At 39.3% G+C, this 17,926-nt stretch overlaps 1 protein-coding gene across 3 annotated transcripts in view; it reads left to right on the forward strand.

Annotated features, from left to right (window-relative positions):
* The window catches only part of znf462 (zinc finger protein 462), a 93,888-nt gene extending 77,877 nt beyond the window's left edge, over positions 1-16,011 (forward strand). For all 3 annotated transcript variants that reach the window (XM_056446043.1, XM_056446044.1, XM_056446045.1), the window contains exons 9-13: positions 1,776-1,930; positions 5,346-5,569; positions 6,813-7,038; positions 8,725-8,851; positions 10,158-16,011. In XM_056446043.1, coding sequence (XP_056302018.1) covers positions 1,776-1,930; positions 5,346-5,569; positions 6,813-7,038; positions 8,725-8,851; positions 10,158-10,347 — 922 coding nt within the window. In that variant the 3' untranslated portion in view covers positions 10,348-16,011. The remainder of the gene's footprint in view (positions 1-1,775; positions 1,931-5,345; positions 5,570-6,812; positions 7,039-8,724; positions 8,852-10,157) is intronic.
* Positions 16,012-17,926: the final 1,915 nt, after the last annotated feature.

The raw sequence follows: 17,926 nt of genomic DNA on the forward strand, positions 1-17,926 counted from the left end.
ATGGGTCACATTTGTCGTTCTGAAACAATTTAGAGTTTCGATTTGTATCTGATCCCATACTCTTCAGTTATACGTTCATTACAAGCGGCAACCTTCTGCTGTCCCTCGGGAAGCCAATACGGAAGTAACTGAAATTCATCAACTTGCCTCTGGGGACTGGCTCCAGGAAATCCAAATGATTTCTGATTGCGTTGGTAAATTGGCCAGTTTAACAGCTGATAAAACATGTTTACAGCCTGGTACAAAAGATAGTTTTGGTGTGTATAGCTAATATTACCCTTCATGACAATTGTGAGTGCCTTTATTAGTCAGGGGTCTACACAGCGGAATGAACCATCAACTTATCCAACATATGTTTTACACAGCGGCCCTTCCCGGTACTGGGAAACACCCATACACACTCATTCACACACAAACTCATACACAACGGCCAATTTAGTTCATCAGTTCCCCTATAGCGCATGTGTTTGGACTGTGGGGGAAACTGGAGCACCCGGAGGAAACCCACACCAACACGGGGAGAACATGAAAACTCCACACAGAAACACCAACTGACCCAGCCGAGACTCGAACCAGTGTGATTGTTGTTTAACTTAATGTTAAACCTTTAAATCCATAACAGAGTTGATATGTTCCACCATGTTCTGCTTTAGCTCCAGATGCTAACCTCAGAGCAGACTCCACACGGCCAGATTATAGTTTATAAACAGTGAATTGACTGAAACATCACAGTAACAGAGTCGACACATTATTAATGTTCTATTGGTTGATCCTAAACATTTTGCACAAATTAAAAAAGCATAGACTTTGACACACTCTTGCCCTCTTTCCTGAACTCTCCTTCCCCTCTGGTATTGATAAATACTCAACTGTGACTGGTCACAATGTTTTTGATAGCTTTTGATTCAATCCCAGCAGATGAGTAAATCTGTAAGTCCCTGGTTAACTTTGGCAAAAGAACCATTCATTCCACTTATAAGGTATTTAAAGAGAAGGATGAAACGTCTCTGGGTCGCAAGTCTGTATCCAGACCGGGCCTAGTGCAGAGCACTCAAGCCCAACACTATGTGTAATCTTTAATCTGGAAAATAAAGTGTTAAGTTTTGATGCAGGGCGGCACGGTGGCGCAGTGGGTAGCACAATCGCCTCACAGCAAGAAGGTCGCTGGTTTGAATCCCAGCTGGGTCAGTTGGTGTTTCTGTGTGGAGTTTGCATGTTCTCCCCGTGTTGGCGTGGGTTTCCTCCGAGTGTTCAGGTTTCCCCCACAGTCCAAACACATGCGCTATAGGGGAACTGATGAACTAAACTGGCCGTAGTGTATGAGTGTGTGTGTGTAAGAATGAGTGTGTATGAGTGTGTTTCCCAGTACTGGGTTGCAGCAGGAAGGTCATGTGCTGTGTAAAACATATGCTGGAATAGTTGGCGGTTCATTCCACTGTGGTGACCCCTGGAAAAATAAGGAACTAAGCTGAAGGATTTTGCATTTAGCATTATTTAACATTAATAATGGATTCAGTTTATTGTAAATACATTTGTTGTCTTTCCTTCCAGCTACAGGAAAATGCAGTTCTGTTCTAAACTTAAGTATTATATGTCATAAATCTGAACTTTACCTGATATAAACACAGTAAATTTTCTCATCAGCATATTTGCCTGTGCATATAGCGCATATTGTGTGTGTTTCTTTTGTTAATCTTCAGTCTTGCAGATTTAGAATCTGCTGTGTGTTGTGTGTTTGTTTGCTCTTCATTACTCTCCATGTGTCGTGTTTTCAGGTCCACGTTCACGCTGCATGTTGAAGGTGGTCACAGCAGCAGCAGCACCACCGCCGCCGCCGCCGAGGAGCCACAGAAAGAGTTACGATGTCCGTTCTGTCTGTATCACACCAAACACAAGAGCAGCATGATCGACCACATCGTCCTGCACAGAGGTCAGCATTCAATCTATCCTGCTCCACAAAGGAGGATTCACACTTACTCATATAGCAGACTCCTTACTCATATCTCTAATGCAACTTACAAGCGAGGATAAATGGCCCACTTCAAAACATCTAAGAGTAGCGGTCCAAACTATTCTTCCTTTTCCAATAATTCCCAAATGACAGATTCAGGAATTTCTCACAGTATTTCCTCTAATATTTGTTCTTCTGCAGAAAGTCTTATTTGTTTTATTTCAGCTAGAATAAAAGCAGATTTTAATTTTTTTAACTAATTTTAAGGTCAATATTATAAGCCCCTTAAACAATATTAGTTTTGGATAGTCTCCAGAACAAACCACTGTTATACAATGACTTGCCTAATTACCCTAACTTTACCCTAATTACCCTAGTGAAGCCTTTAAATGTCACTTTAAGCTGAATACTAGTGTCTTGAAGAATATCTAGTCTAATATTATATGCTGTCATCATGGCAAAGAGAAAATAAATCAGTGATTAGGTGAATTTATAAACTAATTTCGAGAGGAGCACATGCTTATGATTGACCACAGCTAGTCCTGCATTAGTTAACACATTCACCATTCAGACGATTGAAGAATACACTCTTCCACCCCTACTCCTCCTCCCTTTTCCTTGATAGGGTGACACGGTAGCCCAGTGGTTAGCAGTGTTGCCTCACAGCAAGATTATAACTAGTTCAAGTCCTTACCAGGCCAGTCAATGTTTCTGTAGGAGATTACATGTTCTCCCCGTGCTCGCGTTGGTTTCCCCCGAGCTCTCCAGTTTCCCCCACAGTCCAAAAATGTGTGAGATGGGTGAATTGACCAACCAAATTGGCACCATAGATGAGCTCTTAATCAACAGTATATCAGAAGAAGCTTTATTGCCAGGTTTGTTCACACATACGAGGAATTTGTTTTCGTGACAGAGCTTCTACAGTGCAACAGCATTACAGAGACAGGACAAAAAACAGATCATAAATATATTTTTAAAAAATACAAGTAGTGAATGCATGATATTTCTCGATAGTAGATTTCTCGATACTATCTCTCGATAGTAATCCCTAATTGTCATTAGGCATAAATAAGCAGAGGAGTTCTCCAGATCTACCTGAGCTCAAACTCCCCACTCTCTCTGCAAACAGGAGGGAGCCCTGTGCTCGAGGATTATATGAGTGTTCTCCCGGGACAGCATGCCAAACACGATTCATTATCAATCATTAGCTAAGTGTGAACTCTTGAAAAATGAGTTATTAAAACGATTATGTTTATCAATGTGTTAATATCTTCTCTCTGTTAATCAGAAATAAACAGGAGGCAGGGCTTGACATTAACACCTGCCAAATGCGGGTAGATTTCAGCTGTGGAGAGTTAGACAGACACCCTCACTAGCCACTTTGGCTGGTTGAAAATAATTTTTAAGTTGTAGTGCTGGCTCATGACTAAAGATTAGAGCTTTAGTTTAAGACTGTTTGTCAACATGTGTTCAAATGTGATCTTAGAATCAAGCAGCACGACTGACAAAATAACTGCGTGAGCAAAAAAAAAGCAGGTGAGTAACGAATGAGAGCACGGTGAGACATAGACGATCCTCGCTCACTGACGAGAACTTTAGTGTCACGCGCACAGCTGATGTAATGTGCGTGAGTGTTTTAAAAGCTTGCGCGCTCTCGGCGGCACCAATAACCTAGTGGTACTGTGCGCTGACATATAGCACAGACGTGCTCACGGCGACCTGAGTTCGATACCCGGCTTGAGGTCCTTTGCCGGTCCTTCCCCTCTTTCTGCTCCCAATACTTTCTGTATTGGGAGCTTCTGAGTAGGCTTCGTTTATCGAGTATGCTCTCGTTTCCTTGCACAAAGCAACCGTGCCTGGAAACGCAACTGGTGTCGTTGGTTCTCTTTGAAATACACTGAAAAAAATGTGATGCTCGTGGACACACAGTCCTGCTACTTTCAGGAGTTCGAGATTCTTTCGAGATTCTAAGCAGCAGTGGATGCCTCTTACGCTTTAACCATTCTTTGAACAGATTATTATTAATGTTAACGGTGTGTGCGTGATCATCCTTTCACTATCACACACAGAATGTTTTTCACCAGCTTAGTTATTTTTGTTAATGGTCTAATTATCAGCCTTTACAATAACATTACTTTAATAGGAGATGGCCCTGGCCCGGTTGGAAGAGGTGTGACAGAGCGCGGTTCACTTGGGCTTTGGCGCGGTACACTTGTACTCTGAGCCCGAAACTGAAGACGCAACATGACTTTTAAGGGACTGTTTGATATGTGTTTATTTAATTAATTTTCAATGAACACAAACTGTCGTAGATTATTAAAGACGTAAGCCCCACACTGCACGTCAGCTGCACCTTCAGCAAACCTCCTAATACCTGCAGCACCAGGACTTTCATGATAGTTTATGAGCGTCAAAAGTGGCTGATCTGTTCAGCAAAGTGTTTGACTGTGTGTCACTGCATCCCAAACCACTAAACATAATACAAAACCATATAACTAAAGCAATGTCCAATGTGCTGAGCAAGAGCGCTTCTGTTAAACTGAACAGTCGCATCATTGATGATGTAAGTGTGCTCAGGTCCGGTAGGTAAAAATGAAATGTGAGTGCAGGCCGAGGGGGAGAGGGGATGGGGGACAATCACGCATGGTTCAAGGCATCTGTACCTAATGTAAGTGTGCCCTTAGTTAACTGGTGATCTGAGACCTTTAGCCAGGACAGACTACTGTGCATTTTAGATACATGACCATCATTTTTTAAGTGTCTATTGTTTTTGTTGAATAAAACGTGTATGTTTACTGCTATATTTAGCTTCTTTTGACACATTAATTAAAATTTCTGGCAAGGAAATAATTAGTTTGTTGTGGCCAGAGAAAAAAAGGTAAATCCTTAGTGTTGAGCCTTAAAAAAGTCACGAAATAAAACTAATTGCAATGCGACAAAACCACAACGCAATTGCTAATCCTCATTGAGCAAGCTCATACACAACACACACAAAAAAAGTGAACCGAATGAGGAGGCATGTGGACATAACAATATCTAAATCAAGTCATTTTAGCATGCCAAAGTCAAAAGTGTGCATATACAATAGATTTCCTCAACAACAAAACTGTGGCTAGTGAAAATGCAGAGTGGCTAGTAACACTGGAAAACTACTAGCCACAGTGGCTGGTGATCAAAAAAGGTAATGTCAAGTCCTGACCGGAGGGTTAATAATTCTGACTTCAGCTGTAAATGCTCTGACAAGTGTAAATTATTATTATTAATTTTTATTTAATTCTGCGTTCAGAAGGTAATGTCCAAACCTGTCTTTATTGTTCACTTTATTGTTGCAGATTGAAATGTAAGAGGGAAACGTGATTTGAATTTGGTCTGTCGGCTGTGTGTGTGTTCTCAGAGGAGCGTGTGGTGCCGCTGGAGGTCTCGCGCTCGAAGCTGTCTCGTCATCTGGAGGGTCTGGTGTTCAGATGCCATAAATGCACCTTCACCTGTTCCAGCGAGCAGAACCTGCAGCAGCACATCCAGAAGCACGAGGAGCTGAAGCCGTATCAGTGTCAGCTCTGCTATTACGACAGCAAACTCCTGCACGAGCTGGAGACGCACCTGCAGGACCAGCACAAGGTCAGCGCTCTTCATCTTCTCCATCATCAACTCTGCTCTCTGTTCTGTCTTTTTCATCTCTCCACCGTCTCTCCCTCATCTCTCCAGTCTCTCCACTCTCTTTGTCGTGGTTCCATTTCAGTAATTAATCAAGCTCAGTCTGGATGTTTTCAGTGCCAGAAGACAGACTTTATTACTGGATACATGCTTGATAATAAAGCCGAGATGGTCATAAGCAGACCGTCCAAACCATCTGACGTGTTTTCAATCCGCAGTCTTTATAGCTGAGCCTCGGACATTATCGGGAAAGCTATTCCAGAGTTTAGGAGCCATAAATGAGGAGGCTCGACCTCCTTTAGTAGACTTTGCTATTCTGGGTACTACTCTCGTCTCTTCTGTTTCTCGTTTCTCTCTCGTCTCTTCTGTTTCTCGTTTCTCTCTCTCGTCTCTTCTGTTTCTCGTTTTTCTCTCTCTCGTCTCTTCTGTTTCTCGTTTTTTCTCTCTCGTCTCTTCTGTTTCTCGTTTTCCTTTCTCTCTCGTCTCTTCTGTTTCTCGTTTTTCTCTCTCTCGTCTCATCTGTTTCTCATTTCTTTCTAGTCTCTTCTGTTTCTCGTTTTCCTCACTCTCTCGTCTCTTCTGTTTCTCGTTTTCCTCACTCTCTCGTCTCTTCTATTTCTCGTTTTTCTCTCTCTCATCTCTTCTGTTTCTCGTTTTTCTCTCTCGTCTCTTCTATTTCTCGTTTTTCTCTCTCTCGTCTCTTCTGTTTCTCGTTTCTCTCTCTCGTCTCTTCTGTTTCTCGTTTTTCTCTCTCTCGTCTCTTCTGTTTCTCGTTTTTCTCTCTCTCGTCTCTTCTGTTTCTCGTTTTTTCTCTCTCGTCTCTTCTGTTTCTCGTTTTCCTTTCTCTCTCGTCTCTTCTGTTTCTCGTTTTCCTTTCTCTCTCGTCTCTTCTGTTTCTCGTTTTCCTCACTCTCTCGTCTCTTCTGTTTCTCGTTTTCCTCACTCTCTCGTCTCTTCTATTTCTCGTTTTTCTCTCTCTCATCTCTTCTGTTTCTCGTTTTTCTCTCTCGTCTCTTCTATTTCTCGTTTTTCTCTCTCTCATCTCTTCTGTTTCTCGTTTTTCTCTCTCTCGTCTCTTCTGTTTCACGTTTTTCTCTCTCGTCTCTTCTATTTCTCGTTTTTCTCTCTCTCATCTCTTCTGTTTCTCGTTTTTCTCTTTCTCGTCTCTCCATTATCTCTCGCTCACTCATGTACTGTTGGTCTGCAGGTGATCCGCAACTATGAGCTGGTGGGTCGGGTAAACCTGGACCAGCTGGACCTCCTGAAGGACAAGATGAAGGACATGAGCAGCAGTGAGGAAGAGGAGCGAGAGGAAGCAGAGCCTGTGGAGGAGGAAGCGGAGGAAGAGGAAGAGCTGCCGATGGAGGAGGAAGAGGAGGAGAAGCTGCCGGAGGACAGACAGGAGGAGACCAGCTGCCAGACTGAGGATGCAGGTAACAGATAAACTTCGTCTGCTGATAAACATCCTCATTCCTGTTTCAGGAAATGCCACTAGTGTGTCAAATTTAATTCAGTGTTGTAGACTACAATTCCAGAATAAAAATAAAGCCAGATTTAAAATGTTGTTTACACACTAGAGTTAAAAGTTTAAAGGTGACTTTTAGATTCTCTAACTAATAAATAAAAATCTCTCATCAGAATAAAAATAATAATAACATTGTATTGGGTGAAGTGAAAGATACAGTGAAGTGAAAGATAGATAGGAATATAGAAAGTATTATATAGAAATGAATGTAACTGCAGGGTTTGCTATATGTGATTGTAGAATGCAGTCACCATCCACTTTATTAGGTACACCTGTCCAACACGTTAACGCAGATTTCTAATCAGCCAATCAGATGGCAGCAGCTCACTGCATTTAGGCATGTAGACATGGTCAAGACTATCTGCTGCAGGTCAAAGCGAGCATCAGAATGGGGAATAAAGGGGATTTAAGAGACTTTGAATGTGGCATGGTCGTTGCTGCCAGACGGGCTGCTCTGAGTATTTCAGAAACTGCTGATCTACTGGGATTTTCACGCACAACCATCTCTAGGGTTTACAGAGAATGGTACGACAAAGAGGAAATATCCAGTGAGCGGCAGTTCTGTGGGCACAAATGCCTTGTTGATGCCAGAGGTCAGAGGAGAATGGCCAGACTAGTTCCAGCTGATAGAAAGGCAACAGTAACTCAAATAAGCACTCGTTACAACCGAGGTCTGCAGAAGAGCATCTCTGAACACACAACACGTCCAACCTTGAGGCGGATGGGCTACAGCAGCAGGAGACCACACCGGGTGCCACTCCTGTCAGCTAAGAACAGGAAACTGAGGCTACAATTCACACAGGCTCACCAAAACTGGACAATAGAAGATTTGAGAAACGTTGCCTGGTCTGATGAGTCTCCATTTCTGCTGACACATTCGGATGCTCGGCTCACAATTTGGCCTCAACAACATGAAAGCATGGATCCATCCTGCCTTGTATCAGCGGTTCAGGCTGCTGGTGGTGGTGTAATGGTGTGGGGGAGATTTTCTTTGGGTCCATTAGTACCAATTGAGCATGGTGTCAACACCACAGCCTACCACAGTATTGTTTGCTGACCATGTCCATCCCTTTATGAGCACAGTGTCTCCATCTTCTGATGGCTACTTCCAGCAGGATAACGCACCATGTCATAAAGCGCCAATCATCTCAGACTGGTTTCTTGAACATGACAATGAGTTGACTGGACTCAAATGGCCTCCACAGTCACCAGAGCTCAACCCAATAGAGCACCTTTGGGATGTGGTGGAACGGGAGATTGGCATCATGGATGTGCAGCCGACAAATCTGCAGCAACTGTATGATAATATATCAAATACTGTCTTCAGACCAAAATCAAACTGAGCAACATAATGTTTTTGGGAATATAATGAAGTGAAATGAACATATATATTGATAGTAAAATATAACTATGAATATGACTGCATGGTTTGGTGTGTGTGATCAGAATATAGCGCTGAATATATCAAACGTTTAGCTTGTATTCAAAACACTTTAGATGAGCATCTCATAATTGTGATAATGACTGCTGAAGTGTACTGGTTGTCTAGGAATGAATTCTTTCACAGATCTTATGTCTGGTCTTGTTGTTATAGACGCTGCAGATGTTGCGTCTCCTGAATCTCCCGGCAGCGCTGCAGTGAAGCGTTTTCCATGCGAGTTCTGCGGCCGCACGTTCACACTGAGCACAGAATGGGAACGACACGTCCTCCGACACGGCATGTGAGTTCACACACCACTCTTCCTGTTTGCTTACTCATTGGTTGATTGGGGTGATTATTGCAGGTGTGGTGTGTAGAGTTTAACTATAGCTGTGTCCCAAATAGCACCCTATACACTATGCTCTTATGCACTATGTACTTATGCACCTACACACTCAAAAGCATAGTATATGTATGTAGTGTCGTCCCAAATGGAGCACTAATGTTTTTTTACTAAACAGATATTCAAACCGTTTCCCTGATGACGTTTGACGGTCGCCAAATTAGTGAAATAAATATCCAAATAACATTTAGTGGCTGCTGTGTCTTTAATGTGGTGTAAAGATTATTATGAGTTATTGAAACATCAAGGAGGAGGCAGCACAGAAATATCGCTAATTAAATTAAAACTACTTTATTATTTTATGCAGCAGCCTCACATTTAAAAGAGAAACAAAGTGTTTAATATCTTAAACTTGGCAGCTCGATGTTTTTCCTTCCCTTTTGTATTTATTTATTTATTTTGGCGCATGTGCTCCTGTACAATCAAAAAACTAGTGCGCACACCATCAATACCAAACTCGGGCAAACTCCGCCTCTCCTTTCACTCCGCCCCCAAAGCCCCAGCTGGCCCTCTTTGGCCCAAGGTATTCGGCTGAAAAAGCCGGCCCCGAGGAAGCCCTGATTTGGCCTGGTCAGGCCCCGGAAGTGACATTAGAAACACGACTGGCCCTGGCCCTGGCTCGACCTTGCTCGCTTGCTTCAGGCGCGATAGTGGAAACGCGGCTATTGGTGTACATACAATAAAGCTGCCTGTGTTTTCAGGAACATAAGCCATATTTTTTCATACTTTTGACAGTATTTGTAAAGTAGACATTAAATTCTAAAGTAGTATGGGCAGGTTGGTGGTATTTAAATGAATTTAGCTTCTAAAAAACAGGTTACATGCTGATTGCTGTAGCAAAGCAATGCTTTACTCTGAGTATCCTTATTGCAGATTATCAAATAACTGCTGCTCAGTAATATTTATTAAAATTCAGTCCCCAAATAAGTAAACTAGAAATGTTCAGCTTTCAAATGATAATCAGTTTATTATGATTGCTTGCATGATTTGGTTCATTATCATGAACGAAAATAGTCCCGCAGGTTGTAGAGTGAAATTATATGTGTTTTAATCTATCACACTTTCTACGCAACATAAAACAGCAGTAAAATATGTATTCAGAAGAGTTAGACCTTTCCAACGATATATAGTTTGTCCTGATTAGATTTGGCTGTAATTGCAGTAAAAAAGTGATGTAAACGCTGACCTTCATTCATGTTTTCAGGACTGTTAACGGCAGCAAGACAGAGGGCAGTCCTGTTCCCTCCTCAGCGCTGCCTCTGATTAGTCCCCTGGCTGTGATTGACAGAGAGCTGGACCAATCCAGCGACACCGAAGATCAATCAGACCTATCCAAGTGTCCGATTCTGAACGAAGAAGAAAAAATGACGCTGGAGACCAAAAACGACCCATAGGAGCAGAAGAAACGCTGTAGAGAAAGTGGCGCTCGAGAATGTCGTACGTTTGTGGTTTTCGTCTGTCCGTTTTCTCATTGATTTGGTTGCAGATCAACATTTGGCTGCTTCATGATTGTTTGGGTGTCTCGGCTCGGAGGTTCGCTAGATGTTCCATGTTTGTTCAGTTGCTGAATCTTACACTGAATTTTACAAAGTGTGACTTGGTCCCTCAGGACAGATGTTGATATATTGGTAACCAATAGTGAATGAAACTGTGAGTCTGATGCTGCGCTGGAATCTCGAGTCCCTCCGCCCAGAGATTTCCCATGATCCTTCATTCCAAAGCCCCCTTTTTTCACTTCCCATGCACTTTTAAGAGTAAAAATCCTGAACCGTACCAATCGAATGTCTTCCGCGCACACACACTGATAGTCTTGAAGACGGTGTGTCGGCGCTTCAGAAGCTTCTTCAGGAGGGACTCGGATTCTCTCCAGATGTCGCCTGACAGTTTCACTTTTTTTACATTTTAGCCTTGTGTTAATCTTCCTGTAGCTGAATTCCTTGAGGAATAGTTGTCATCTTATTTATCTAGATTTATCAGAGGTTTGATTCTTTTAGACGTGATTTTAGAGAGAGTGTGTGTGTGTGTGTGTCCAGCTCCCCTAAACAAACTGAAAAGAGGAACGCGTAGCAAGTTGCTACTGGTGAAAGATTTCTTGCACTTCCGCTTGACTTTAATAACGGCTGATGCTCTTCGTCTATTGGTCCAGAGACGTTCCTGATGGATCTTATTGGTCGATTATCCTACCGTTCTGCATCTGATTGGCTGGTTCAGATTAAACTCTTCCCGAATCTTCAGAACGTTTAAACAGCGTTTGTTTATAAATGTCATGTTTTTTTAATGAATGTTTTCAGATCGATAATCTATCGAAAATAATGCAGCCATACAGTTTCCAAGACAAAAACAAATCATTAAAACATTTGAAAAGGGATGTTCTGAACACTTCTGTGGTCATTCTGGAGTAATGTTCTGCTCAGTGTTCTTTATTTGTTATTAGCTGTGTGAAACGCTTAAATATAACATTATGATCAAATATTCTTCCAGGAGCGTTAGGAGAACGTTTGTTCAGCGTTTTCTGGCCTTTAATAATGTTCATAACACTTTCAGACATCTTTCATTGATTCCTAAATGCTTATCTTTTGGTTTAGAAAGCATTTAAAAGAAATGTTCCCCTAATATTACTAAAACAATGTAAACAGGGGCAGTTTGAAACCTCTATTTTAGTAGATATTTGTGTTTGTTAAGTTGAATTGAGATGCATTTGAGCATTACTTTAAGCAAAGTTCTTCCAGTAATAAGGCCGGATTACACTGAATGATCCTTCTTTTAATGTTCTCTAAATGTTTTTCCTTTATCCATGATGCAGTTGTGGACATAATTATTAATAATAATAACTAATAATATTGGCCTTAGCAGTTTTTACATTTAAATTATATTAATATATATATATATTCCATCAAAACAGAAGAAAAATACAGGAAAACACTGTGGCGGACAAATGTCTTATTAGAAACATTAGAAAAGCTTGCATCATTTTTTTCTTCAACTTTATGTTTTTCTAAAAGTCTTCTGTTGGACGTTAATGTAACATTTAAAAAATAACAATATTAATATTATAATTAGTGCAGGGCAAAAATGAATTGCAATCAATCGCATCCAAAATAAACGTTTGTTTTGACATATGTGTGTATATTATATATAGATAAATTTATTATCTATTTATATAAGGGCTGCATGGTGGCACAGTGGGTAGCACGAACACGTACACCTCACAGCAAGAAGGTCACTGGTTCGAGCCTCGGCTGGGTCAGTTGGTGTTTCTGTGTGGAGTTTGCATGTTCTCCCCATGTTGGTGTGGGTTTCCTCTGGGTGCTCCGGTTTCCCCCACAGTCCAAACACATGCGCTATAGGGGAACTGATCAACTAAATTAGTGTGTATGAGTGTGAATGGATGTTTCCCAGTGATGGGTTGCAGCTGGAAGGGCATCCGCTGTGTAAAACATATACTGGATAAGTTGGCGGTTCATTCCGCTGTGGCGACCCCGGATTAATAAACAGACTAAGCCGAAAAGAAAATGAATGAATAAATAAATACACACATGCATGCATATATTTGAGAAAATGTTTATTTATATTTTATTATATAAAATAAATATGAATATGATACAAATTATATATAAACTGAAATATATATGTGGCAAAATAGTTTTGTGTATTTTATGTATGTGTGTGTATCACATATATAAATATATAATAACAAACTTTTATTTTGGATGCGATTAATCATGATTAATCTTTGCCCAGCACTAATTATTATAGGTAATCATTTTTCAAAAGTAACGTTCCAATAATGTTCGGATATCCAATAATGTTCAATATGATCAAATTGTTCCGTTAGCACATGCAGAACCCAGAAGAAATGCTTTTAAAATGTTGTGAGGACGTTCAGGGATAATGTTTTCATAACGTTTGCAACACCTCTATATGAAAGAGTGTATTTCATGTCTCCTGTTGTGCTGTTTCTACACTGGACTAGTGCTGTCAGGCCTCGTGCACACTGGGATGATGTTTACTTGTTTATATCCAGCATTTTTGAGAGATTTTTGGCATTCATTCCCAGGGCATTTTCACTGATTTTCCAAGTGAGTGAATGTGCAAAATCACTGCCTGACACTAGATGGCGCCTAATGCAAAACAGAAATACTTCAGAACACAAGGTGGCGCTGTGCTTCTTTACGCTTCAGACTTCATTTGTTACACAGAAGTCGTCATCCCTTCAGTTTTTATTTAGGTGCTTTTTTCCATTTTGTGCTTGAGCGCCACCAAGTGGTATCTACCATAACTTCATGAACAAAACCTCCAATCTCATTGGTCAGACAGTTTTAATGTGGCGCTTCATAACAAAAAATAAATAAATCTGAGGCATTTAACAAATATTTTAATAAAAAGAGCTGCATAAAAAACAGAATTGAGTACATTTGTTGACTAATCTCATTGGGAAAATTTTAAACGCAGTGTGTCATACCAAAAACACGAATCGGAGGTGTGTTTTTATGCATATCGGTGCATGTTTTGCGTATCACACTCGTGTTAACTCTCTTAGTTTAGTCATGAGGTGTGAAATGTCATTTTAGAAATGTAATTTAATATAAAGAGCATTTATTTATAGCTGCTTAAAAACTTTGGTAATTACCTTTCAGAATGAGGTAAATTATTTAGAGCGTAAAAAACTGTCGATAAGTGTGCACGGATAATTGTCCCAGTGTACATGAGACCGTTACCAGCAGGCACATGACGTCAGATTGATGTTGTAGCCCAATGTCGTGGGATGTTGCATTTTGTTTGGAAATGAAAATCGAGCTGACATCAGAACCCAACGTCAGGCTGACGTCAATGTCTAATGTTGGACAGACGTTGCATTTTGGTTACTTTCCAACGCAACCTAAAATCAACCAAATATCAACGTCTAATGACGGTACAGCTTGATGTTGTGTGGACGTTACCAATATGACGTCTATCAGATGTTGTATTTTGGTTGCTATACCTGACGAATAAATGTCAGTATCTGACATTAATATGACACTGGGTTAAGATGTTAGCTCGATGTTGGATTTTGGTCACTTTCTAACAACCTAAAATCAACCAAATATCAACGTCATTTCATGATGTAATTGGACATAACAATAACGTTGTCTTTAGACGCTGGCAACCTAAATCTAACCTATTATTAACGTCTTATGTCAATGTGTGTCTGCTGGGTTTTTAGTTTCTATAAGGACGAATGAAAAAGCGATTGCGCGACTGTTCCTCTAAGCAAACGTTCTCCTACTTTAAATACAAGACGCGGTTATCTTTCAGAATGAAGTAAACTTCTTCACCAATCTCATTGGTCGGATTTTTTAACGTGATGCATCATACCAAAAGAACCAACACCAGAATTGTTTTTAAATTGTCGCTCACATCAGCGCCCTTTATTTACAGTGTAAAACATTTATTTAGGCGTAAAAGGTTGGTTTATTGCCGTTTTAAGTGCACATGATTGTCATTCCAGTGTGCACGAGACTTTTTGACTTTATATTAGTTACGAATGAAAGCGATTCCTCCGTATAGATTCTAGCTGCTTAAGTACATTTCATCACCAGTCCATTTTAACATGGCACGTCATACAATAAAACATTTGAGCCATTTTATTTATTTTTTTGTTTACATTCGCTTTTGCTCCTCCCATTTTACACACGCTCACATCAGCCCCCTTTATTTGGAGCATTAAAAATTGTCGATAAGTGCGCACCATAATCGCCCCAGTGTGCAAGAGACTAGTTCATATGAGCTGAAAAAGTTCTGGACTGTTCCTCCAAACGAACGTTCTCCTCCTTTAAATGCGAGATGCGATTACCTTTAAAAATTAAGCACATTTCTTTACCAATCCCATTGGTCAGACCATTTTTAACGTAACGTCATACCAAAAAATCTACATGAGCCGTTTTTTTTAATTAATGCTGATATTGTGCCTGCCATTTTACACAAGCTCACGTTAGCGTTCTTTATTTACAGCGTAAAAGACTTTATTAGAGTCTAAAATGCTTATTTAGTCATAAAAATGTTGGTTTAGTCGTAAAGCACTGCTGTCATCCCAGTGTTGATATAAGCTACGAATGAACGTGATTCCTGCTTATAGATTATAGCTGCTTAGAACACTGAGCATTAAGGAAATTTCATCACCAATCTCATTGGTCGGACCATTTTAAAGTGGCGCGTCATACCAAAAAATAATTTGAAAATAATTTTATTTCGATTTTGCATTTGCCGTTTTACACAAGCTCACATTAGCCTCCATTACTTAAAGCATTAAAATTCATCGATAAGTGCGCACGATAATCGCCCCGGTGTGCATGAGACTATTTTTAGTTCATATAAGCTGAAGGACGAATGAAAAAGTGATCGCGCGGCCGTTCTCGTCTGTTCCTCCAAACGAACGTTCTCCTCCTTTAAATGCGAGACGCGTGAAGTCGTCGTACCGTAAGGCTCAGATTGTTGAACGTGAAAAAATAAAAAAAAGAAGAAGCTGCTGGAAAACCCTGAAGCCTTACAGACACTTGTGTTTCTGCGGGGCCCGGCGGCTCCTCCAGGGGCCAAACCTGTATAAAGTCAGTGTTTGAGAAGAGCTCTGTTCCTTTAAGTGTCGTTCTCATATTTAACTTAAACAAAAGCTGAAGAATAGAAAGAGAAAATACCAATCGATAGCTACGTTTTTATTTCATTTCTAGCTCTCCACTGTTGTAAATCGTCTGGTTAAGAAACAAGTACTTTAAAAATAAAAAAAGAGTTGTTTTTGTAGCCGTTGAGGGGCGCAGATGAGGGTCTGTCCATCCGTCTGTCCGTCTGTCTGTCTGTGGTAACACACTGGATCTATACTGTACATATATTACGCTTGATTGGGTTTCTTCCCTTTAATCCTCTGCTAGATCCTCCTGTACTCCTGATGAGTTCTGATAGTGGCTTGTGACGTCGACTAGACTGGTTGTTTACAGTTTTATTCCTTTTGATTTCTCTATATTCTGTACATATTGTAATTCATTGTCTTTTTTTAACTTGGTAATAAAGTTATCAGATAACCTAAACGCCTGCGCTGTTGTCCCATTTTCTTTTCGGTTGGGGGGGCGGGGGGTGTTTGATGATAAGCATTGCCTTTTTAATAATTTATTTTAATTTTTATTTTTATTGATGTATTTTGTTTTGTTTTTATTTAACTATCAATTTATTTAATTAATTAAATTATTTATTCATTAATTTTCCTTCGACTTAGTGCTTTTATTCATCGATAATGATCCGTCAACTATTCCAGCATTTGTTATACACAGCGGATGTCCTTCCAGCTGCAACCCAGTACTGGGAAACACCCACTTACTCACACACACACTCATACACTACGGCCAATTTAGTTGATCAATTCCCCTATAGTGCATGTGTTTGGACTGTGGGGGAAACCGGAGCACCCGGAGGAAACTCACACCAACACGAGGAGAACATGCAAACTCCACACAGACACACCAACTGACCCAGCCGGGACTCAAACCAGTGACCTTCTTGCTGTGAGACCACAGTGTGACAACACTGAGCCACCGTGTTGCCCCATTTATTCATTGTTACTTTTATTTATTTTTGGATTATTGTGTTTTATTTTTATTTGGTTATCTTCATTTGTAATTCTTTATTTAATTCATTTTTATCATTTTTTTTAATTATCAATTTATTAATTAATTTACTTTTTTTAATTGATGAGTTTTGTTTTTATGTCAATTTATTTGTTTGTTTGTTTATTTATTGTTTTTTTTTTTATTTTATTCATTTTTATTGATTTGTTTTTATTTGGTTATCAATTTATTTATTTAATAATTTATACATTTTTTACTTTTAGTTATTTTGTTTATAATTGTGAATTTTTTTTGTTTGTTTATTTATTTATTGTTATTTTTTATTCTTTATTTTATTCATTTTTATAGATTTTTTGTTTTTATTTGATTATCAATTTATTTGTTAATTAACTCTTTCATTTTTTTATTTTTTATTTTTATTGATGTGTTTTGTTTATGTCAGTTTATTTGTTTGTTTATTTATTGTTTTTATTCTTTATTTTATTCGTTTTAATTGATTTTTTTATTTGATTATCAATTTATTTGTTAAGTAATTTATCATTTTTTTACTTTTATTGATTTTTTTTATTTTTTGTCAATTTGTTTGTTTATTTATTTATTGTTTTTTATTCTTTATTTTAATTATTTTTATTGATTTGTTTTTATTTGGTTATCTATCAATTTGTTTGTTAATTAATTAATTTATTTGTATTTATTTTTATTGATGTGTTTTATTTTTATTTGTTAAGTCAGTTTGTTTGTTTGTTTATTTATTTATTGTTATTTTTCTGTTCTGTATTTTATTCATTTTTATTGATTTATTTTATTTTGTTTAGTTTTTATTTGGTTATCTATCATTTTATTTGTTTGTCAATTAATTATTAATTTCATTCATTCATTTTCATCTGCTTTTCCGGTGCCGGGTCCAGCAGGAGTCTTAGGAGAGAACCCAAGACCTCCCTCTCCCCAGACAATTCCTCCAGATCCCAAGGCCGCAGATAAGAGACATAGTTCCTTCAGCATGTCCTGGGTGTTCCCCGAGGCCTCCTCCTGGTGGGAACATGCCTGGAACAGCTCCCTATAGGTAGGCGTCCAGGAGGCATCCGAAACAGTTACTGCTGCCATTGCACCAATCCGCCTGATTGATTTTAAAGCTCCAGGTTAAACTTTCTGACACCTTTATGGCAATCAAATACATTAAACATGAACACAGGCCACAACTGAACATTGAGGATGATCTCTGAGTGGTGGGCCACAAAATGAACCCAAGAATAGACTTGTGCTGAAAACATTTTCCCCAGCAGTCTCATTAGATGAGGGTAATATTAAATTAAACACATTAATAAATGACTATAGAAATTATATGGTTAGTAGACTGTTGCCCTTTTTTGTGTTGTCATTA

This window comes from Danio aesculapii, chromosome 21, assembly GCF_903798145.1.
Source record: "Danio aesculapii chromosome 21, fDanAes4.1, whole genome shotgun sequence".
Taxonomy (NCBI): domain Eukaryota; kingdom Metazoa; phylum Chordata; class Actinopteri; order Cypriniformes; family Danionidae; genus Danio; species Danio aesculapii.